The sequence below is a fragment of the Bombina bombina genome, chromosome 4 (genome assembly GCF_027579735.1).
Source record: "Bombina bombina isolate aBomBom1 chromosome 4, aBomBom1.pri, whole genome shotgun sequence".
In the NCBI taxonomy this organism is placed as follows: domain Eukaryota; kingdom Metazoa; phylum Chordata; class Amphibia; order Anura; family Bombinatoridae; genus Bombina; species Bombina bombina.
Genome location: NC_069502.1, coordinates 806,104,929 through 806,131,552, shown reverse-complemented (window position 1 = coordinate 806,131,552; position 26,624 = coordinate 806,104,929). Strand labels below are relative to the sequence as shown.

Below are 26,624 nucleotides of genomic sequence, written 5' to 3'. Positions count from 1 at the left end.
GCACATAGATGCCTCATGTGATTAGGTCACCCATGTGCATTGCTTTTTCTTCCACAAAGGATATCTAAAGAATGAAGCAAATTAGATAATAGAAGTAAACTACAAAGTTGTTTAAAATTGTATTCTCTATCTGAATCAAGAAATAAATATTTTGGGTGTCATGTCTCTTTAATTAACCTTGGTTAATGGTTAAATATAGATAATGACTTGTTTTTCAGAACCTGTACAGGCCCTGTACGTTTGTGGTCATTTTGGGTTTAACTAGCACAGCTTCGCTGGCAAAGCTGTGCTAGGACTGTATGCCGGAGTCAAGACCTGTGCAATAGCCGGCGGATATTTGAGGGTAATGTGTTAATTAGTGCAAATCACCTGTAGCCATATATATAGGAGCTTCATCCTCCTCAGTCTTTATGTGATCACACAAATAAGGTTCTCCTCTGTGCTCAACCGCTGAGCCCTCTAAAGGCGTCACATCCATACGGCCTGTACAATAAGAATATATATGCATGTGTAAGTTGTGTGCAGTGCTCGTGGGATGCATCACTGTATCTCTCACACACAATATATGTGCACACTCACCTGTAACCCACATAACTCACACACAATAAATATGTACACCCACCTGTAACCAACATACCTCACACAGTATATGTGCACACTAACCTGTAACACACATACCTCACACACAATATATATGTGCTCACTCACCTGTAACGTAGATACCCCACATACAATATATATGTGCACACTCACCTGTAACCCACGTACATCACACACAATATATGTGCACACTCACCTGTAACCCACATAACTCACACACAATATATGTGCACACTCACCTGTAACCCACATAACTCACACACAATAAATGTGTACACCCACCTGTAACCAACATACCTCAAACACAATATATGTGCAAACTAACCTGTAACCCACATACCTCACACACAATATATGTGCACACTAACCTGTAACCCACAATATATATTTGCTCACTCACCTGTAACGTAGATACCTCACACACAATATATATGTGCACACTCACCTGTAACCCACGTACCTCACACACAATATATGTGCACACTCACTTGTAACCCACATACCTCAAACACAATGAATGTGTACACCCACCTGTAACCAACATACCTCACACACAATATATGTGCACACTCACCTGTAACTCACATACCTCACACACAATATATGTGCACACTCACCTGTAACCCACGTACCTCACACACAATATATGTGCACACTCACCTGTAACACACATACCTCACACATAATATATGTGCACACTCACCTGTAACCCACGTACCTCACACACAATATATGTGCACACTCACCTGTAACACACATACCTCACACACAATATACGTGCACACTCACCTGTAACCCACGTACCTCACACACAATATATGTGCACACTCAGATGTAACCCACATACCTCACACACAATATATATGTGCTCACTCACCTGTAACACACATACCTCACACACAATATATATGTGTACACTCACCTGTAACCCACGTACCTCACACACAATATATATGTGCTCACTCACCTGTAACGTAGATACCTCACACACAATATATATGTGCACACTCACCTGTAACTCACATACCTCACACACAATATATATGTGCACCTCACCTGTAACCCACATACCTCACACACAATATATATGTGCTCACTCACCTGTAACCCACGTACCTCACACACAAAATATGCGCACACTCACCTGTAACCCACGTACCTCACACACAATATATGTGCACACTCACCTGTAACCCATGTACCTCACACACAAAATAAGTGCACACTCACCTGAAACCCACGTACCTCACACACAATATACGTGCACACTCACCTGTAACCCACGTACCTCAAACACAATATATGTGCACACTCACCTGTAACCCATGTACCTCACACACAAAATACGTGCACACTCACCTGAAACCCACGTACCTCACACACAATATACGTGCACACTCACCTGTAACCCACGTACCTCACACACAATATATGTGCACACTCACCTGTAACCCACGTACCTCACACACAATATATGTGCACACTCACCTGTAACCCACGTACCTCACACACAAAATATGTGCACACTCACCTGTAACCCACGTACCTCACACACAAAATATGTGCACACTTACCTGTAACCCACATACCTCACACACAATATATGTGCACACTCACCTGTAACCCATGTACCTCACACACAAAATATGTGCACACTCACCTGTAACCCACGTACCTCACACACAATATATGTGCACACTCACCTGTAACCCACGTACCTCACACACAAAATATGTGCACACTCACCTGTAACCCACGTACCTCACACACAAAATATGTGCACACTTACCTGTAACCCACATACCTCACACACAATATATGTGCACACTCACCTGTAACCCATGTACCTCACACACAAAATATGTGCACACTCACCTGTAACCCACGTACCTCACACACAAAATATGTGCACACTCACCTGTAACCCATGTACCTCACACACAATATACGTGCACACTCACCTGTAACCCACATACCTCATACACAATATATGTGCACTCACCTGTAACACACATACCTCACACACAATATATGTGCACACTCACCTGTAACACACATACCTCACACACAATATATGTGCACACTCACCTGTTTCCCACGTACCTCACACACAATATATATGTGCACAGTCACCTGTAACCCACATACCTCATGAACACACACAACACCCATGTTACCTTCATCCCTCAGACACAAGTACACTAACCTGTACACAAAATACGTGCACACTCACCTGTAACCCACATACCTCACACACAATATATGTGCACACTCTCCTGTAACCCACGTACCTTACACACAATATACGTGCACACTCACCTGTAACCCACGTATCTCACACACAATATATGTGCACACTCATCTGTAACACACATACCTCACACATAATATATGTGCACACTCACCTGTAACCCACGTACCTCACACACAATATATGTGCACACTCAGATGTAACCCACATACCTCACACACAATATATGTGCACACTCACCTGTAACACACGTACCTCATACACAATATATGTGCACACTCACCTGTAACACACATACCTCACACACAATATATGTGCACACTCACCTGTAACACACATACCTCACACACAATATATGTGCACACTCACCTGTTTCCCACGTACCTCACACACAATATATATGTGCACACTCACCTGTAACCCACATACCTCACGCACACACACAACACCCATGTTACCTTCATCCCTCAGACACAAGTACACTAACCTGTACACAAAATACGTGCACACTCACCTGTAACCCACATACCTCACACACAATATATGTGCACACTCTCCTGTAACCCACGTACCTTACACACAATATACGTGCACACTCACCTGTAACCCACGTATCTCACACACAATATATATGTGCTCACTCACCTGTAACGTAGATACCTCACACACAATATATATGTGCTCACTCACCTGTAACTCACATACCTCACACACAATATATATGTGCTCACTCACCTGTAACCCACGTACCTCACACACAATATATATGTGCTCACTCACCTGTAACGTAGATACCTCACACACAATATATATGTGCACACTCACCTGTAACTCACATACCTCACACACAATATATATGTGCTCACTCACCTGTAACCCACGTACCTCACACACAAAATATGTGCACACTCACCTGTAACCCACGTACCTCACACACAATATATGTGCACACTCACCTGTAACCCATGTACCTCACACACAAAATACGTGCACACTCACCTGTAACCCACGTACCTCACACACAATATACGTGCACACTCACCTGTAACCCACGTACCTCACACACAATATACGTGCACACTCACCTGTAACCCACGTACCTCACACACAATATATGTGCACACTCACCTGTAACCCACGTACCTCACACACAAAATATGTGCACACTCACCTGTAACCCACGTACCTCACACACAAAATATGTGCACACTTACCTGTAACCCACATACCTCACACACAATATATGTGCACACACTTACCTGTAACCCATGTACCTCACACACAATATACGTGCACACTCACCTGTAACCCATGTACCTCATACACAATATATGTGCACACTCACTTGTAACCCACATACCTCACACACAATATATGTGCACACTCACCTGTAACACACGTACCTCATACACAATATATGTGCACACTCACCTGTAACACACATACCTCACACACAATATATGTGCACACTCACCTGTAACACACATACCTCACACACAATATATGTGCACACTCACCTGTTTCCCACGTACCTCACACACAATATATATGTGCACACTCACCTGTAACCCACATACCTCACGCACACACACAACACCCATGTTACCTTCATCCCTCAGACACAAGTACACTAACCTGTACACAAAATACGTGCACACTCACCTGTAACCCACATACCTCACACACAATATATGTGCACACTCTCCTGTAACCCACGTACCTTACACACAATATACGTGCACACTCACCTGTAACCCACGTATCTCACACACAATATATGTGCACACTCACCTGTAACCCACGTACCTCACACACAATATATGTGCACACTCACCTGTAACTCACACACAATATATGTGCACACTCACCTGTAACCCACTTACCTCACACACAAAATACGTGCACACTCACCTGTAACCCACGTGCCTCACACACAATATATGTGCACACTCACCAACTCACGTACCTCACACACAATATATGTGCACACTCACTTGTAACCCACATACCTCATACACAATATATGTGCACACTCACCTGTTTCCCACGTACCTCACACACACAACACCCATGTTACCTTCATCCCTCAGACACATGTACACTAACCTGTAAACCTGTGCCCTGGAGAAACAATACACATGCCCACTCACCTGTAACCTGTATCCCTAAGACACAACATATGTGCACATTCACATGTATCCTGTGTCCCTGAGACACAACACATGCACACTCACTTGTAACCCATACGTGCACACTTACCTGTGACCTGCATCACAACATATGTGAGCACTCACCTGTAACCGGGACACAACACATGTGCACACTCACCTGTATCCTGTGTCCCTCAGACACACCACAAGTGCACACTCACCTGGGCTGATGCTGTCACTGGTTTCCTCATCTGGTGATTCCAGCTGATGCCTCACACACAGATCTTCTGTTATCTCAACTTTCACTATATCAGCGTTATCTTCATCTGTACAAATAAAGCAGATTCCGTTTTTATATCACATGATCTAGTTTTATAACTTTACCATAAAACAGTTTGTTTTTTTCCCTGACAGACAATAGCACCAAATTCACACATTCTCCTCCTTTTCCCTCTCATCCTTTTTTTCTGTGAGCCTCTATATCCCAGTATAAAACTACAACATGAACGAAACAAGGGTTAAACTCATTGTGTTATCTGTGCTTATAAAGCAGACAGTAAAGTACAAGGGAGAGCAGTAAGTAACTGTGTGCACAGCCCCGGCAGACTCTCACGTATTACTACTCACTGGCAGGGAGGGAGAGCAGTAAGTAACTGTGTGCACAGCCCCAGCAGACTCTCACGTATTACTACTCACCAGCAGGGAGGGAGAGCAGTATGTAACTGTGTGCACAGCCCCGGCAGACTCTCACGTATTACTACTCACCGGCAGGGAGGGAGAGCAGTAAGTAACTGTGTGCACAGCCCCGGCAGACTCTCACGTATTACTACTCACAGGCAGGGAGGGAGAGCAGTAAGTAACTGTGTGCACAGCCCCGGCAGACTCTCACGTATTACTACTCACCGGCAGGGAGGGAGAGCAGTAAGTAACTGTGTGCACAGCTCTGGCAGACTCTCACGTATTACTACTCACCGGCAGGGAGGGAGAGCAGTAAGTAACTGTGTGCACAGTACCGGCAGACTCTCACGTATTACTACTCACCGGCAGGGAGGGAGAGCAGTAAGTAACTGTGTGCACAGCCCCAGCAGACTCTCACGTATTACTACTCACCGGCAGGGAGGGAGAGCAGTAAGTAACTGTGTGCACAGCCCTGGCAGACTCTCATGTATTACTACTCACCGGCAGGGAGGGAGAGCAGTAAGTAACTGTGTGCACAGCCCCGGCAGACTCTCATGCATTACTACTCACCGGCAGGGAGAGAGAGCAGTAAGTAACTGTGTGCACAGCCCCGGCAGACTCTCACGTATTACTACTCACCGGCAGGGAGGGAGAGCAGTAAGTAACTGTGTGCACAGCCCCGGCAGACTCTCACGTATTACTACTCACCGGCAGGGAGGGAGAGCAGTAAGTAACTGTGTGCACAGCCCCGGCAGACTTTCACGTATTACTACTGACCGGCAGGGAGGGAGAGCAGTAATTAACTGTGTGCACAGCCCCGGCAGACTCTCACGTATTACTACTCACCGGCAGGGAGGGAGAGCAGTAAGTAACTGTGTGCACAGCCCCGGCAGACTCTCACGTATTACTACTCACCGGCAGGGAGGGAGAGCAGTAAGTAACTGTGTTCACAGCCCCGGCAGACTTTCACGTATTACTACTGACCGGCAGGGAGGGAGAGCAGTAAGTAACTGTGTGCACAGCCCCGGCAGACTCTCACGTATTACTACTGACCGGCAGGGAGGGAGCAATGTATTTCATTACAAACATATACATCATTAGACATGTATATGTATGTACCTCAATGTTAAAGCCCTTTGGCGGCATTTTTTCTCTGTAACACCAGAGATCTCATATCTTTGAGCCCTTGTAACTTTTGTGTGGAATATTTTTTTTAAATAATTTTCATTAGACAGTGTTGTTATAAGTGTAACGGTACTTTGTAATGTATTTTTGAAGTGTTTGGTGCAACATTTTATTTTCACCAGTTAACCAGAGCTCTGGTAATGATTTTAAAGTAAATTACTATTGCGCTCACGTGATCGCTTTCAACTTGTATTACGAGCTGTAAGCCCGATGAGTGTAAACCCTCGCGATTACAACCCTTATCTCTATGGAGCAAACGATTGCTCTGAACTTGTAATCTAGCCCCAAATATTTTCAATATTTAAGGCTCAAATTATCCTTTAATCAATTAATGTTACATTATGCAATTACTTTGTCCAATGGATAGCATAAAGGGACAGTATACAAACATTTTCATATAACTGCATGTAATAGACACTACTATAAAGAAGAATATGCACAGATACTGATCTAAAAATCCAGTATCATTTTTTTTTAATTGAGGTAATGATTCGGCAAACAAACAAGGGATTGCAGCAAAATACAATAGAATTTTGAAATTGCTTATAAGAAGTTATATCGTATAGGTTACATATTAGAGTTGCATATGTAATAAACACTGATTGCAATCTGTGTGGCATGAGACAAATAGTACATACAATTGCTGCAAAAAGAGAAGAAAGAAAGCAACAGCCCAGCAACCTGTCAATGAGAAATCTTAAACCTTCATATCTTTCAGAGGCCACACTTGGACCGCAAATCAACTAAAATACATAACAATAACTGAAGGTTGCTTCAATTATAGGAGACCGCTTATGGGTCTCATTAACTAGACCTCAGGTTTTAATTATAATATAGAATCTGTAGCGAAGCCTTCAAACTGGCACATTGGGACACTTATGGGCCCTATCTTGATCCTAGTAGCTTCAAAGAAGGCAACTGAGAAATGTTTTAAGATTATAGACTATAGAGCTGGCAAGTAATGTTGATCAGTCCTGCTGATTTAAGTAAGGTAGGTAGAGTCAACACTATGGTATTATGTAAGAGTAAATACTAAAGGGAGTAGTTGAGGTTGCGGTATAGACAAGAGAAACCGCATATGTAGTCCTCCTAAACTAGGCTCATTACATGGAGGGGGGGGGGGGGAGGTGGTGGTTTAAGTGCGATGGATTGCAGGTACTGCCTAAATCCGAAACCTAGGCACTAGAGCCTAAAGCAGAGCCAAGTATGTAATTTCAGATATGCATGCACTAACCGGATTAAATAGGCTGAAATCATTGTGTCCCACATAGGGAATTAAACTATGCTCTAGCTGAATATATATTACATGAAATATTAGGACATACCCAGCTTACAGGTGAATATATTCTGTATAACAATTGGACATTAAAAGCAAAATCCGTTGTCGCACCATAGCTTGGATCAAACAGGCTTCAACATTACAATACAACATATCTACAAACTGCAAGAATTGGGAGAAACTCATAGGGGTCAACCGGGCATTAAATATGGTTTGTATAAGTCAAAGAGATCAGTAGTATCCTAGCAATTAACAATATTACAAAAGCACTAGAAAGTCACTAACAGATGGTGGGCAGTCCCCAAATCTTCTAAGTGTTAAGGGGGAAAAGCTTGGTAGGGCATATATACTGCGCCATAGGTAAAACTTATATGGTGAAGTTATGTAAAGGGGAAAGCATGAATCTGGGGTGAGAGATATGCATACCCTCCTTATACCTGCATTACCAGAATTTGAAATATCAGCGTCAGCTAGAACCGTCTTTTGAGTCTTATATCAGACAGCCTTACCGTATGGGCATGGGCCCTATACCCCACGGTGAGGCAAAATGCATTATTTGGTAAACATGCTACAGGAAATATACAATAATCCCCATCTTACACCATATAGTCTACAACAGTGTAATATTTCTTAGCTTTTTTTTTTTAATATATAAAGAGTTTCAACCATTTAATAGGTCTATAGCAGACACATTCAAAGTTGGAACTTTGGTATCGGGTATGCCAGTGTATATCATGTTTTCATATACAAAATCCCCAGTTTTTAAGCCTATATGCCATCATCATGGTCAGATTATCTAGGTATAGGAGCTATGAGTGAGTAAGCTACGACATGCCTATTTCTCAAATATCTACCATCGGGGCATATGGTCATGTGATTTCTCGAATCCCCTACAGCAGAGCTTTCCAAACTTTTCATGTTGGTGACACACTTTTTAGACCTAAATCATTTCGCGACATGGTAATTAATTCAGTTGTACTAGCAAAAAGGAGGTTAAACTAACTTGTTTTAAAATATACGGACACATACATAAATTATGTAATAATAATATGTATTTACAAGTAACAGTAAGTATGTGCAAGAATTAAAAAAAAGTTTAATAACACCAATAGCTACTTACTATTTTAATGGGATGTATGAGGTTGATGGGATGAACACAGTTTCTGATTATTTGGTGGAATATTAGATAAAGATACTCGCATTTCATCATCAAGCATTTTTAAGCTTCCCCTTCCTATCCATATATCAGGAGCAGGAGCAGCAATGCACTACTGGGAGCTAGCTGCAAAAAAACCCCTCTGACTTCAGCTCAGCATTTAAGCTGCCGCCCTCAGAGCTCCGTGAGCCCTACTGACTACTGCCCACGCTGCAAACACACTGCTGTCCCACTCACTGACTACACGTGCAGTCACAAGCCAATTAAGGAGACTACACGTGCAGTCAGGAGCCAATGTCCCGCCAAAGCCGCCAATGGGAATAGTTTCAGTTCCCACTGAGCTGCGCCAATTGGTTAAGATGATCTGTGACCCACTAGGTATCAATCATGTGTCAACCATGTGATATGCGTAGCAGGCAGACGGAGAGTCAGAAACCAAAAAACATTTTTTTTTTTTTAAATTAAATTTAAAAAAAAATTGTGCTGAAGCAAGGACACACCTACACACTGCTGCCGACACACTAGTGTGTCCCGACACACAGTTTGGAAAGCACTGCCCTACAGATTGTCATATTATTTATGGTAGGGGTGTTTCATTAAAGTACATGAACCAGCATGGTACCTAAATAAGTTTTAACTCCCAAATAGGTTATAACAGACATTATTATAGAAACACAAATGGCAAGTTCTTATATGTAAATATTATAGTCTCAAACTAATGAGGACAGGGATACAGTACAACCTGTGATCAGCAAGGTAGTTTTACAGAGAAATGAAAAGGAAAAAGGATTTTTATGATAAATAGTATGATCACAGAACAAACTATCAGCAAGCATACAATGTGTAGATCAGAGCAGGATTACTACTCACAACGTGTCTGTGAAGTAGTTAGTTATAAGTAAAGCAAAGTATACATTCCATTCTGATATATATATAATCACACTGTCGTTCCATATATTATCAAATGCATAGTAATAAACTACTGGCTATAACTCTGATCATATGTGAAACTAGAAGTTTATAGTTTTTACCAGGCTATGAGTGTAAGATTCAGTGAACAGTAACTAACCAAATATCTTAGCAAAGCATAATAAAAACGATAAGAAAACTGTAAGCATTCAATGTTGCATATTAAAGAGCACGATAATGAACGTTCTTCCCAGCAGGCAGATAGGGAGATTTGAGTTCTGTGAGCAATTCTGCCAATTCCTCTTTTGGAGAGCTCTTTCCCAGAAGGGGCTAAACGAATAGTATCTATGAAAGGTAAGCCTCCAGGGTCCCACTTCAGTGTCAATAGATGTATATAGCGGCAATAACTGGGTTGCTTAGTGGATTGCGGATAGATGCAGCTAAAAAAGAACAAATATAGGCAATGAATATCACCTAATGAAAGTATACACCAATAGCACTCCAGGGAGTTGGAAAGAACAATATTTTATGTCTTACTGCAAATTTCTATCTGTATCGTATAGTCAAGTTATGATTGACAATCACATATGTGACATGGACAGATGAAAAAAATTGTTATGTTTAAAATAAGGGAGAAAAAAATAGTGAATTAAAAACACTTACACAAAATCAAAGTGTTGCTGAAATACATTGTGAATTGTGAATCAATGTGTTGCACAATTTGTGAATGAAATCTGTTAAGAATATCTCTTGTGGAGTTGATTAAATTTGCCTCGATGGGTTGATATAGTTGGTCAAATAATCACTCCCACTATTGAGAATATAAAGCTTACAAATGTATATGGTTATGGGCTGCAATACATACAACCCTAGTGAATGTGGTTTTGAACCTATCTGGTTCTATAACTGTATTAGTCCCAAAGGGTTAATAAATTATAACACACATTTGTGGGCTGCAATAAATACAGTCCAAGTGAATATGGTTTGGAACCTGTCTAGTTCTATAAGTGTTAATCCCAAAGGGTTAGTATATTATAACCCACATTCACTAATATCACTAAGTAAACTTGTGACTAAATAGTTATGAAGTGTGCCATCATATATAACTGTGGGTCACAAATAGACACCCAAGAGTAAATAGATGCGGCTAAAAAACATAATTTATGCTTACCTGATAAATTCCTTTCTTCTGTAGTGTGATCAGTCCACGGGTCATCATTACTTGTGGGATATTATCTGCTCCCCTACAGGAAGTGCAAGAGGATTCACCCAGCAGAGTTGCTATATAGCTCCTCCCCTCTACGTCACCTCCAGTCATTCGACCAAGGACCAACGAGAAAGGAGAAGCCAAGGGTGTAGTGGTGACTGGAGTATAATTTAAAAAATATTTACCTGCCTTAAAAAACAGGGCGGGCCGTGGACTGATCACACTACAGAAGAAAGGAATTTATCAGGTAAGCATAAATTATGTTTTCTTCTGTTAAGTGTGATCAGTCCACGGGTCATCATTACTTGTGGGATACCAATACCAAAGCAAAAGTACACGGATGACGGGAGGGATAGGCAGGCTCTTTATACAGAAGGAACCACTGCCTGAAGAACCTTTCTCCCAAAAATAGCCTCCGAGGAAGCAAAAGTGTCAAATTTGTAAAATTTGGAAAAAGTATGAAGCGAAGACCAAGTTGCAGCCTTGCAAATCTGTTCAACAGAGGCCTCATTCTTAAAGGCCCAAGTGGAAGCCACAGCTCTAGTGGAATGAGCTGTAATTCTTTCAGGAGGCTGCTGTCCAGCAGTCTCATAAGCTAAACGAATTATGCTACGAAGCCAAAAAGAGAGAGAGGTAGCAGAAGCTTTTTGACCTCTCCTCTGACCAGAGTAAACGACAAACAGGGAAGACGTTTGTCGAAAATCTTTAGTTGCCTGTAAATAAAATTTAAGGGCACGAACTACATCCAGATTGTGCAAAAGACGTTCCTTCCTCGAAGAAGGATTTGGGCACAAGGATGGAACAACAATCTCCTGATTGATATTCCTGTTAGTGACTACCTTAGGTAAGAACCCAGGTTTAGTACGCAGAACTACCTTATCCGAGTGAAAAATCAAATAAGGAGAATCACAATGTAAGGCTGATAACTCAGAGACTCTTCGAGCCGAGGAAATAGCCATTAAAAATAGAACTTTCCAAGATAACAACTTTATAACAATGGAATGAAGGGGTTCAAACGGAACACCCTGTAAAACGTTAAGAACAAGGTTTAAACTCCATGGTGGAGCCACAGCTTTAAACACAGGTTTAATCCTGGCCAAAGCCTGACAAAAAGCCTGAACGTCTGGAACTTCTGACAGACGCTTGTGTAACAGAATGGACAGAGCTGAGATCTGTCCCTTTAAGGAACTAGCGGATAACCCCTTTTCTAAACCTTCTTGTAGAAAAGACAATATCCTAGGAATCCTAACCTTACTCCAAGAGTAACCTTTGGATTCGCACCAATATAGGTATTTACGCCATATTTTATGGTAAATCTTTCTGGTAACAGGCTTCCTAGCCTGTATTAAGGTATCAATAACTGACTCAGAAAAACCACGCTTTGATAAGATCAAGCGTTCAATTTCCAAGCAGTCAGCTTTAGAGAAGTTAGATTTTGATGTTTGAAAGGACCCTGAATCAGAAGGTCCTGTTTCAGAGGTAACGACCAAGGTGGACAGAATGACATGTCCACCAGATCTGTATACCAAGTCCTGCGTGGCCATGCAGGCGCTATTAGAATCACTGATGCTTTCTCCTGTTTGATTCTGGCAATCAATCGAGGAAGCATCGGGAAAGGTGGAAACACATAAGCCATCCTGAAGGTCCATGGTGCTGTCAAGGCATCTATTAGGACCGCTCCCGGATCCCTGGATCTGGACCCGTAGCGCGGAAGCTTGGCATTCTGTCGAGACGCCATGAGATCTATCTCTGGTTTGCCCCAACGTCGAAGTATTTGGGCAAAGACCTCTGGATGAAGTTCCCACTCCCCCGGATGAAAAGTCTGACGACTTAAGAAATCCGCCTCCCAGTTCTCCACTCCCGGGATGTGGATTGCAGACAGGTGGCAAGAGTGAGACTCTGCCCAGCGAATTATCTTCGATACTTCCATCATTGCTAGGGAGCTTCTTGTCCCTCCCTGATGGTTGATATAAGCTACAGTCGTGATGTTGTCCGACTGGAACCTGATGAACCCCCGAGTTGTTAACTGGGGTCAAGCCAGAAGAGCATTGAGGACTGCTCTCAATTCCAGAATGTTTATTGGAAGAAGACTCTCCTCCTGATTCCATAGTCCCTGAGCCTTCAGAGAATTCCAGACAGCGCCCCAACCTAGTAGGCTGGCGTCTGTTGTTACAATTGACCAGTCTGGCCTGCTGAATGGCATTCCCCTGGCCAGATGTGGCCGATAAAGCCACCATAGAAGAGAATTTCTGGTCTCTTGATTCAGATTTAGAGTGGGGGACAAATCTGAGTAATCCCCATTCCACTGACTTAGCATGCACAGTTGCAGTGGTCTGAGATGTAGGCGTGCAAAAGGAACTATGTCCATTGCTGCTACCATTAGTCCGATTACCTCCATGCATTGAGCTACTGACGGGTGTTGAATAGAATGAAGGACACGGCATGCACTTTGAAGTTTTGTTAACCTGTCCTCTGTCAGGTAAATCTTAATTTCTACAGAATCTATCAGAGTCCCCAGGAAGGGAACTCTTGTGAGTGGAAAGAGAGAACTTTTCTTTTCGTTCACTTTCCATCCATGCGACCTTAGAAATGCCAGTACTATCTCTGTATGAGATTTGGCAGTTTGAAGGCTTGAAGCTTGTATCAGTATGTCGTCTAAGTACGGAGCTACTGAAATTCCTCGCGGTCTTAGTACCGCCAGAAGAGTGCCCAGAACCTTTGTGAAGATTCTTGGAGCCGTAGCCAGTCCGAATGGAAGAGCTACAAACTGGTAATGCCTGTCTAAAAAGGCAAACCTTAGATACCGGTAATGGCTTTTGTGAATCGGTATGTGAAGGTAAGCATCCTTTAAATCCACTGTGGTCATGTACTGACCCTCTTGGATCATGGGCAAAAATGTTCGAATAGTTTCCATCTTGAACGATGGAACTCTTAGGAATTTGTTTAGGATCTTTAAATCCAAGATTGGCCTGAAGGTTCCCTCTTTTTTGGGAACTACAAACAGATTTGAGTAAAACCCTTGTCCTAGTTCCAACCGCGGAACTGGATGGATCACTCCCATTAATAAAAGATCTTGTACGCAGCGTAGAAACGCTTCCTTCTTTGTTAGGTTTGTTGACAACCTTGACAGATGAAATCTCCCTCTTGGGGGAGAGGATTTGAAGTCCAGAAGGTATCCCTGAGATATGATCTCTAACGCCCAGGGATCCTGAACATCTCTTGCCCAAGCCTGGGCGAAGAGGGAAAGTCTGCCCCCCACTAGATCCGGTCCCGGATCGGGGGCCCTCAATTCATGCTGTCTTAGGGGCAGCAGCAGGTTTTCTGGCCTGTTTGCCCCTGTTCCAGGACTGGTTAGGTTTCCAGCCTTGTCTGTAGCGAGCAACAGCTCCTTCCTGTTTTGGTGCAGAGGAAGTTGATGCTGCTCCTGCTTTGAAATTACGAAAGGAACGAAAATTGGACTGTCTAGCCTTGGCTTTGGCCTTGTCCTGAGGCAGGGCATGACCTTTACCTCCTGTAATGTCAGCAATAATCTCTTTCAAGCCGGGCCCGAATAAGGTCTGCCCTTTGAAAGGAATATTAAGCAATTTAGATTTAGACGTAACATCAGCTGACCAGGATTTCAGCCACAGAGCTCTGCGTGCCTGAATGGCGAATCCTGAATTTTTAGCCGCAAGTTTAGTTAAATGTACTACGGCATCTGAAATAAATGAATTAGCTAACTTAAGGAATTTAAGTTTGTGTGTGATGTCATCTAGTGTGGATGATTGAAGTGTCTCTTCCAGAGACTCAAACCAAAATGCTGCTGCAGCCGTGACAGGCGCAATACATGCAAGAGGTTGCAATATAAACCCTTGTTGAACAAACATTTTCTTAAGGTAACCCTCTAATTTTTTATCCATTGGATCTGAAAAGGCACAGCTATCCTCCACTGGGATAGTGGTACGCTTAGCTAAAGTAGAAACTGCTCCCTCCACCTTAGGGACCATTTGCCATAAGTCCCGTGTGGCGGCGTCTATTGGAAACATCTTTCTGAATATAGGAGGGGGTGAGAAAGGCACACCGGGTCTATCCCACTCCTTAGTAACAATGTCAGTAAGTCTCTTAGGTATAGGAAAAACGTCAGTACTCGTCGGTACCGCAAAATATTTATCCAACCTACACATTTTCTCTGGGATTGCAACTGTGTTACAATCATTCAGAGCCGCTAATACCTCCCCTAGTAACACACGGAGGTTCTCAAGCTTAAATTTAAAATTTGAAATGTCTGAGTCCAGTTTATTTGGATCAGAACCGTCACCCACAGAATGAAGCTCTCCGTCTTCACGTTCTGCAAACTGTGACGCAGTATCAGACATGGCCCTTGCATTATCAGCGCACTCTGTTCTCACCCCAGAGTGATCACGTTTACCTCTTAGTTCTGGTAGTTTAGCCAAAACTTCAGTCATAACAGTAGCCATATCTTGTAATGTGATTTGTAATGGCCGCCCAGATGTACTCGGCGCTACAATATCACGCACCTCCTGAGCGGGAGATGCAGGTACTGACACGTGAGGCGAGTTAGTCGGCATAACTCTCCCCTCGTTGTTTGGTGAAATATGTTCAATTTGTACAGATTGACTGTTTTTTAAAATAGCATCAATACATTTAGTACATAAATTTCTATTGGGCTCCACTTTGGCATTAACACATATAGCACAGAGATATTCCTCTGAATCAGACATGTTTAACACACTAGCAAATAAACAGCAACTTGAAAATACTTTTCAAAGTAATTTACAAATAATATGAAAACGAACTGTGCCTTTAAGAAGCACAGAAAAAAATTATAACAGTTAAAATAATTAAGTTATAGCATCAATCTTTGTCAGAATATACAGTTTTAGCAAAGGATTGTTCCCCTCAGCAATTAAACAACACAACTTTAGCAAAGGTTTAATCCCATTAGCAAAGATAACAATTTCTGAAAGCAGGAAACAAATTACAGAATAAACGTTTTTATCTCAGTCAATGCTGACTGAAATATTTGATGCATAGTAAAAGCGCCCCTCCCCCACACACACAGCAGTGAGGGAGAACAGAAACTGACAGAAAAAAACAGATTTAAGCAACTGCCAAGTGGAAAAATAGTGCCCAAACATTTATTCACTCAGTACCTCAGTAAATGAAAACGATTTTACATTCCAGCAAAAACGTTAAACATAATCTCTAGTTATTAAACAGCTTTATGTCTTTCTTACAGTGTAATTCTAGTGAAGTACCATTCCCAGAATACTGAAGTGTAAAGTATACATACATGACATTATATCGGTATGGCAGGATTTTCTCATCAATTCCATTGTCAGAAAATAAAAACTGCTACATACCTCTATGCAGATTCATCTGCCCGCTGTCCCCTGATCTGAAGTTTACCTCACTCCTCAGATGGCCGAGAACAGCAATATGATCTTAACTACTCCGGCTAAAATCATAGCAAAACTCTGGTAGATTCTTCCTCAAACTCTGCCAGAGAGGTAATAACACACTCCGGTGTTATTTTAAAATAACAAACTTTTGATTGAAGATATAAAACTAAGTATAATCACCATAGTCCTCTCACACGACCTATCTAGTTGCTGGGTGCAAGAGAATGACTGGAGGTGACGTAGAGGGGAGGAGCTATATAGCAACTCTGCTGGGTGAATCCTCTTGCACTTCCTGTAGGGGAGCAGATAATATCCCACAAGTAATGATGACCCGTGGACTGATCACACTTAACAGAAGAAACCTGTGCTGAAAGCCCCATATCAGACTTCACTATGGACCAGTAGTTCTTAGATATATCCATTTCATGGGCACGATCAGATCATTGTTGAACTTCAGTAGTTCTGGGCTGGAAGAAATAGTTGTAGACCGCATAGTCGATTGCAAATGCGACCCTGTCTCTCTCTGGTCTCGGAAAAGAACCGCGGCTGGAATTCCCCAGGGTATCTGGGCCTTGCATGTTGGGCTTAATGCGGGGACCGGCTGAGTAGCGGCAATTTCTCTGATTCTCAGTATTGGGTAGAGCTATGTTTGTGGTTGCAGCTTCTACTTCCACCATACCAGGCTCCAAAACAGCTGGGACCAGATCTTTTGCACGGTCAATTGGGATTTTTGGGCGCTGGGGCTCCACAGCGCAGCTACACACATCACCCGCCAAAGCCAGTTCAAGGTGTGAGTTTAGTTGAGGGATACAAGTGTCTGTGTTTAGATGCCCCACAGACCAATTGTTCCAAAGCAGTATGGTGTTCCGTAAGCATACAGCGCAGGGCCTCTATGAGGCTTTTAGCTCCTGCCATATTAATTTTGGGTAACGAGCTTCTAGGCTATCACAAAAGGGGATAGTTGGCTTCAATTTTCAGTGTAGGCCAGAGGTATCTATATAACTACACAGCTACTAGGTTTTGAAAATGGCCACCATATATGTGATAGGAGAACAAGCTTCAGTTCTTAGTTTGGCATTACCACTCCGGTATAAAAGTTTAGCACTTCCCAGGCATAGAGAAGGAGTTCAGAAAGTCAAAGGATTATATAGGGCTTAATTAGATTTCTTTCAGGATAAATCATAAATTTGCTAGTACCGGAGCAGTATGAATGTGTGACCATTCTTGTGTGCTGCTGGCTCCACCCCCAGTATAAAACCTTTTAAAATCTTACTTAGAAGCTCCAAGTTTAGCACTATTGATGAGGTTAGGCTGGGACACCCAGTAAAAGAGACTTGGAAAACATGAATAGAAGATATTCCCACCCTCCCTTGCATATGAAAAGACAGATTAAACAAACAGTATATATCTAAAACTTTGGGGCTTGGTTAGAAGTTTGAAAATCAGCACAATGTTATTAAAAAATAAGCAAAAACTATACATTTATACAAAAACTCTACAGATGGGCTATATAAATGGATCATCTACAAAACATGTATGCAAAGAAAAAATCTAGTGTACAATGTCCCTGTGCCTAGTGAGGCAGATGATCTGTATCCCTAAGACACAACACACACATGCACTCACCAGCACTGATATTCTCACCGTATTCCTGCATCACAGCTTCCAGCTGACCATTAAGATTTAAAACATTTGTTTGTTCAGCATTGAGTGCGACTTCAGTCTTAACATCACCTGCATAGATCATATAAATATGGCCACATTTTAGCACTGCACAAGGGATGTACAGCAAAAAAGGAGGATGGCTGCTGAGCAACAGATAAAAAATCAGTTTTATTCCACTAAAAAGAGAAAGACACAACAAGTCAAACGAGGGTATTTAGCTATCTTACATGTTTCGCGCAAACAAGCGCTTACTCATAGATGCTAAATGCAAGTAAAGACAGCTGTTGTATTTAAAGGGCAAGGCACCAATGAAAAACTTTGTCTGTTAGGTGACGTAATTTGTAAATGTCACACAGGCTCCTGATCATAAGTTAAAGTTCCCACCCTTTATAAATGCAAGAGCTTAAATATTAAAAACATACACATATTACTTGTGAAGAAATGGCAATACTTGGCACATAAAAAGACAATGTATATATGTATATAAATGCACATATAAATACACATAATTCAAAAACAGTATTCAGAATATTAAAGATTGTTCTCATAGAAATTCCTTTAATAACGCATGCAACCATCAGTGTGTAACAAAGTCATATTTAGGTATGTGTACATGTTATTCAAATTGACACTGATGGTAATGGTGATTAATGACAGTTCATAACAGAACAACAGTGTAAATAGTGTAATCAGGTTATAAAAAACATAGTAATAGAAAATACAGCACAGCTAGCACATATGGCACGTATGGATGTATGAATGATATCCCACTTCCAAAATTTACCAATCTTATATAAATATACATATATATATATATATATATATATATATATATATATATACACACACACACACGAGTATATGACTATATGGCGCTGTCCTATTGTCTAGACACTTTTGGGCACGACCAAGTTGTCCATACTAGGGGTATATATAAAAATACGTACTAATATGAAAATATATGTAAGGATATCAATATATGTGTTCTTAACTACCTAGTCGACAAAGTATCTCATGTCCCATTCCAGGTTCATGCCTAATGGTGATTTGGATTTCAATTTAAAATTCCAAAATAGTTATTTTTTGTCTAATATCTTGGACACATTGCCACCTCACTGGGGAGTTCTTGATAGGTCAATAACCTTAATTTTGAACCTAGGTACTTTAGTAAGGTGAAAGAGATTAAAATGTTTCGCTACAGCAGAATCTTTATTGAAATTCTTTATATCTCTCAAATATTCTCTAGTGCGGTCCCTAATAGTTCTGGTTGATTGTCCCACATATTGGGCCCCACAGAGTTGACAATCAAGTAGATATACTATATAATTAGTGAGGCAAGTAGCATAAAAATTTATCTCAAAATTTATCTCAACCTATTAGTGTAATCCATGGTCTCACATGTTAGACAATTGGAAAGATGTGCTCTGAAATTCCCTTTGCCTCTAAGCCAATTATCATCTGTCCTAATCTTAGAATTTACTAGGCTAGGAGAAAGCCTGGAAGCTAATGTTGGTGGTTTCTTAGCTACAAATCTACAATCTTTAATAGGGCTGCAAAATCTCATCACCCTTTAATACATGTAGATGCTTTTTAATCATGAGGGAGTGATAGATCTTCATTTATATGGAGACATTACTACACATAAAATTCTGTCCAGTACCTATAGAAAGGACACGGCGGGTAATACTATACTTCACGCCACTTCTTGCCATCCTCAGCATTTAGTAAATTCAATTCCCATAAGTCAATTTATTAGGCTTAGGCGTAATGCCAGTACATTTGAAAACTATATTCAAGGTGGAAAGGATTTAATTATCATACTAAAAGCTAGAGGTTATAATGAAAGAGAGTTACACAAAGTCTTTGAGGAGACAAAATACTGGAAACCAAAATCCAAAGAATCAATCCCCCCAACAGACAATATCAGTAGCACTGGTGTGACCAAGAAAGGAACTGATAAAATTTATTTGGACGAACGAAGTATAGTCTTTTCTACAGAATTTTCACTCCAATATAATTCAATATAATTCAATATGTAGCATTTTTAAAAAGCATCTACATGTATTAAATGGTGATGAGATTTTGCAGCCCTATATTAAAGATTGTAGATTTGAAGCTAAGAAACCACCAACATTAGCTTCCAGGCTTTCTCCTAGCCTAGTAAATTCTAAGATTCGGACAGATAATAATTGGCTTAGAGGCAAAGGGAATTTCAGAGCACATCTTTCCAATTGTCTAACATGTGAGACCATGGATTACACTAATAGGTTCTGTAGTAATGTTACAGGTTGCTACTTGCCTCACTAATTATTTTAGTATATCTACTTGATTGTCAACTCTGTGGGGCCCAATATGTGGGACAATCAACCAGAACTCTTAGGGTCCGCGCTAGAGAACATTTTAGAGATATAAAAGAATTTCAATAAAGATTCTGCTGTAGCGAAACATTTTAATCTCTTTCACCTTACTAACGTACCTAGGTTCAAAATTAAGGTTATTAACCTAGCAAGAACTCCCCAGCAAGGTGGCAATGTGTCCAAGATATTAGATAAAAAAAGAACTATTTTGGATTTTTAAATTGAAATCCAAATCACCATTAGGCATGAACCTGGAATGGGACACGAGATACTTTGTCGACTAGGTAGTTAAGAACACATATATTGATATCCATACATATATTTTCATATTAGTACGTATTTTGAGATATACCCCTAGTATGGACAACTTGGTCTTGCCCAAAAGTGTCTAGACAATAGGACAGCGCCATATAGTCATATACTCTCGTGTGTGTGTATGTGTGTATATATATATATATATATATATATATATATATATTTATTTATAGAAGATTGGTAAATTTTGGAAGTGGGATATCATTCATACATCCATATGTGCCATATGTGCTAGCTGTGCTGTATTTTCTATTACTATGTTTTTATAACCTGATTACACTATTTACACTGTTGTTCTGTTATGAACTGTCATTAATCACCATTACCATCAGTGTCAATTTGAATAACATGTACACATACCTAAATATGACTTTGTTACACACTGATGGTTGCATGCGTTATTAAAGGAATTTCTATGAGAACAATCTTTAATATTCTGAATACTGTTTTTGAATTCTGTGTATTTATATTTGCATTTATATACATATATACATCGTCTTTTTATGTGCCAAGTATTGCCATTTCTTCACAAGTAATATGTGTATGTTTTTAATATTTAAGCTCTTGCATTTATAAAGGGTGGGAACTTTAAATTATGATCAGGATCCTGTGTGACATTTACAAATTACGTCACCTAACAGACAAAGTTTTTCATTGGTGCCTTGCCCTTTAAATACAACAGCTGTCTTTACTTGCATTTAGCATCTATGAGTAAGCGCTTGTTTGCATGAAACATGTAAGATAGCTAAATACCCTCGTTTGACTTGTTGTGTCTCTCTTTTTAGTGGAATAAAACTGATTTTTTTATCTGTTGCTCATCAGCCATCCTCCTTTTTTGCTTTAAGTCTTTGCGGTAGTCGTTCGCTTTTTGGTCGGCTCCACACACCCCTATTTTTTGGAGTTGATTTGTTCCCCTTATCCATTCTCTTCCTGCGGAAGTTCCCTGCAGCAGCACGTCTTTTCTCTACAAGGAATGTACACTCACCTGTGCCCTGTGTCCCTCAGACACATCTCATTATGTACTCCCCTGTGCCCTGAATCCCTCAGGCACGTGACAACAGCACACTCACCAATGCCCAGCATCTCTCAGACACATCACACGCATACACTTACCTATGCCCTATGTAAGAGTATAATTAAAACATCACACTTTATTGAAGTGTATATTATAATATATATATATATATATATATATATATATATACACACACACACACATACATACATACATACATATATATTTTAGTCCTGAACATCTTGTTGCAGGCCTGAAACTTATTTTTCAAGTCCTCTTTCTGGAGTAGCGGGATAACAGAGTGTGTTTACTACACATATATATATATATATATATATATATATACATACACACACACACACACACACACATACATATATATATATATATATATATATATATATATATATATATATATATTACAGAAAGGATATGGGAGATATGTTAGAAGCGCTAATATATAGAGGTCCTAACAATAAATAAATGAAAATAGGACGGAAAAACTTGATCCCCAGGGGAACAGAGAATTAGGGATAGAAGGAGAAGAGGCAATTGGATATGATATACCAAACACTCCAGGATTGAATCCGTCTAACTCAAATTGGGCTGACATTTGCTCGGCTGATTATGCTATGAACAAGAGCTTTGGACAACTGTACAAAGACCAACTAGGTAAAAATAACAGATCTGAAAGAAATCTAAAATCTGTAAAAAAAACATGAGTCTAGGGGGCTTCCTGCTGGTAGTGGGATGCAAAACAGACGTCAGTCACACCCCAAAGGAGCACTCCCATAATATTACAAATAATAATTTCCCCCAAAACAAATTAAAGCACAAGAATAAAAATTCATACTCCACTAATTTTTATAATAAACCAAGGGGTCAAGAAATCCCATCTAAACAAGAAAGATATTATGATAATCATGATAGTAAACATTATATGTCCAATCATGAAACTAGACACCCTAAGAATCATCAGGGTTTTCCGGGGGCTCATTACCAGAGACCCCCGAATATAAGCCAAGATCCCCAGTTATGGGACGAGTGGACAGAGAGAAAAGAGACCCCCATGGAGGGGGAAGGGAAGGACAAGAGGAATAGAAAAACATAATGTATGTAAGAACTTGCCTGATAAATTAATTTATTTCATATTGGCAAGAGTCCATGAGCTAGTGATGTATGGGATATACATTCCTACCAGGAGGGGCAAAGTTTCCCAAACCTCAAAATGCCTATAAATACACCCCCCACCACACCCACAATTCAGTTTAATGAATAGCCAAGAAGTGGGGTGATAAGAAAGGAGCGAAAGCATCAACAAGGAATTGGAATAATTGTGCTTTATACAAAAAAATCATAACCACCACAAAAAGGGGTGGGCCTCATGGACTCTTGCCAATATGAAAGAAATGAATTTATCAGGTAAGTTCTTACATAAATTATGTTTTCTTTCATGTAATTGGCAAGAGTCCATGAGCTAGTGACGTATGGGATAGAAAATACCCAAGATGTGGAACTTCCACGCAAGAGTCACTAGAGAGGGAGGGATAAAAATAAAGACAGCCAATACCGCTGAAAAATCAATCCTCAACCCAAAAGTTTTAATCTTTATAATGAAAAAAACTGAAATTATAAGCAGAAGAATCAAACTGAAACAGCTACTTGAAGTACTTTTCTACCAAAAACTGCTTCTGAAGAAGAGAAAACATAAAAATGGTAGAATTTAGTAAAAGTATGCAAAGAAGACCAAGTTACTGCTTTGCAAATCTGATCAACAGAAGCTTCATTCTTAAAAGCCCAGGAAGTAGAAACTGACCTTGTAGAATGAGCCATAATCCTCTGAGGCGGGGATTTACCCGACTCCACATAAGCATGATGAATCAAAAGTTTTAACCAAGACGCCAAAGAAATGGCAGAAGCCTTCTGACCTTTCCTAGAACCAGAAAAGATAACAAATAGACTAGAAGTCTTTCTGAAATCTTTAGTAGCTTCAACATAATATTTCAAAGCTCTTACAACATCCAAAGAATGTAAAGATCTCTCTAGAGAATTCTTAGGATTAGGACACAACGAAGGGACAACAATTTCTCTACTAATGTTGTTAGAATTCACAACTTTAGGTAAAAATTTAAATGAAGTCTGCAAAACCGCCTTATCCTGATGAAAAATCAGAAAAGGAGATTCACAAGAAAGAGCAGATAACTCAGAAACTCTTCTAGCAGAAGAGATGGCCAAAAGGAACAAGACTTTCCAAGAAAGTAATTTAATGTCCAGAGAATGCATAGGCTCAAACGGAGGAGCTTGTAAAGCCCTCAAAACCAAATTAAGACTCCAAGGAGGAGAGATTGACTTAATGACAGGCTTGATACGAACCAGAGCCTGTACAAAACAATGAATATCAGGAAGATTAGCAATTTTTCTGTGAAACAGAACAAAAAGAGCAGAGATTTGTCCTTTCAAGGAACTTGCAGACAAACCTTTATCCAAACCATCCTGAAGAAACTGTAAAATTCTAGGAATTCTAAAAGAATGCCAAGATAATTTATGAGAAGAACACCAAGAAATGTAAGTCTTCCAAACACGGTAATAAACGAGCCTGTAACATAGTATTAATCACTGAGTTGGAGAAACCTCTATGACCAAGTATTAAGCGTTCAATCTCCATAACTTCAAATGTAATGATTTGAGATCCTGATGGAAAAATGGGCCTTGAGATAGAAGGTCTGGCCTTAACGGAAGTGTCCAAGGTTGGCAACTGGACATCCGAACAAGATCCGCATACCAAAACCTGTGTGGCCATGCTGGAGCCACCAGCAGTACAAACGAACGATCCATTATGATTTTGGAAATCACTTTTGGAAGAAGAACTAGAGGCGGAAAGATATAAGCAGGTTGATAATTCCAAGGAAGTGACAACGCATCCACCGCTTCCGCCTGAGGATCCCTGGATCTGGACAGATACCTGGGAAGTTTCCTGTTTAGATGAGAAGCCATCAGATCTATTTCTGGAAGTCCCCATATCTGAACAATCTGAAGAAATACCTCTGAGTGAAGAGACCATTCGCCCGGATGTAACGTCTGGCGACTGAGATAATCCACTTCCCAATTGTCTATACCTGGGATGTGAACCGCAGAGATTAGACAGGAGCTGGATTCCACCCAAACAAGTATCCGAGATACTTCTTTCATAGCCTGAGGACTGTGAGTCCCACCTTGATGATTGACATACGCCACGGTTGTGACATTGTCTGTCTGAAAACAAATAAACAATTCTCTCTTCAGAAGAGGCCAGAACTGAAGAGCTCTGAAAATCGCACGGAGTTCCAAAATGTTGATTGGTAATCTCGCCTCCTGAGATTTCCAAACCCCCTGCGCTTTCAGAGATCCCCATACCGCTCCCCAACCTGAAAGACTCGCATCTGTTGTGATTACAGTCCAGGTTGGACGAACAAAGGAGGCCCCTTGAATAATTGGGATTTAAGGATATTAATTGTGATATCTTTGTATAATCCCTGCACCATTGGTTCAGCATACAAAGCTGGAGACCTAAAATTTCCATGCACAAAGCTACCGAAGGGAATGATTGAGACTGAAGGTTTCGACAAGCTGAAACCAATTTCAGACGTCTCTTGTCTGTTAGAGACAAAGTCATGGATACTGAATCTATTTGGAAACCCAAAAAGGTTACCCTTGTCTGAGGAATCAAGGAACTCTTTGGTAAATTGATCCTCCAACCATGTCTTTGAAGAAACAACACAAGTTGATTCGTGTGAGATTCTGCAGAATGTAAAGACTGAGCAAGTACCAAGATATCGTCCAAATAAGGAAATACCGCAATACTCTGCTCTCTGATTACAGAGAGAAAGGCACTGAGAACCTTTGAAAAGATCCTTGGAGCTGTTGCTAGGCCAAAAGGAAGAGCAACAAATTGGTAATGTTTGTCTAGAAAAGAGAATCTCAGGAACTGATAGTGATCCGGATGAATTGGAATATGAAGATATGCATCCTGTCTATTGTGGACATATAATGCCCTTGCTGAACAAAAGGCTGAATAGTCCTTATAGTCACCATTTTGAATGTTGGTATCCTTACATAACGATTCAACATTTTTAGATCCAGAATTGGTCTGAAAGAATTCTCTTTCTTCGGTACAATGAACAGATTTGAATAAAATCCCAGACCCCGTTCCAGATATGGAACTGGCACAATTACCCCAGCTGACTCCAGGTCTGAAATACATTTCAGAAAAGCCTGAGCCTTTACTGGATTTACTGGAATGCGTGAGAGAAAGAATCTTCTCACAGGCGGTCTTATCTTGAAACCTATTCTGTACCCTTGAGAAACAATGTTCTGAATCCAATGATTTTGAATCGAACTGATCCAAACATCTTTGAAAAATTGTAACCTGCCCCCTACCAGCTGTGCTGGAATAAGGGCCGCACCTTCATGCGGACT

At 40.6% G+C, this 26,624-nt stretch overlaps 1 protein-coding gene across 1 annotated transcript in view; it reads right to left on the bottom strand.

Moving 5' to 3' along the window:
• The window catches only part of LOC128657888 (gastrula zinc finger protein XlCGF53.1-like), a 129,285-nt gene that overhangs the window by 10,436 nt on the left and 92,225 nt on the right, over window positions 1-26,624 (bottom strand). Inside the window, exons 7-8 of the mRNA XM_053712315.1 lie at window positions 5,223-5,327; window positions 370-483 (exon numbers count right to left, since the gene is read on the bottom strand). Of these exons, the coding sequence (XP_053568290.1) occupies window positions 370-483; window positions 5,223-5,327 (219 nt within the window). The remainder of the gene's footprint in view (window positions 1-369; window positions 484-5,222; window positions 5,328-26,624) is intronic.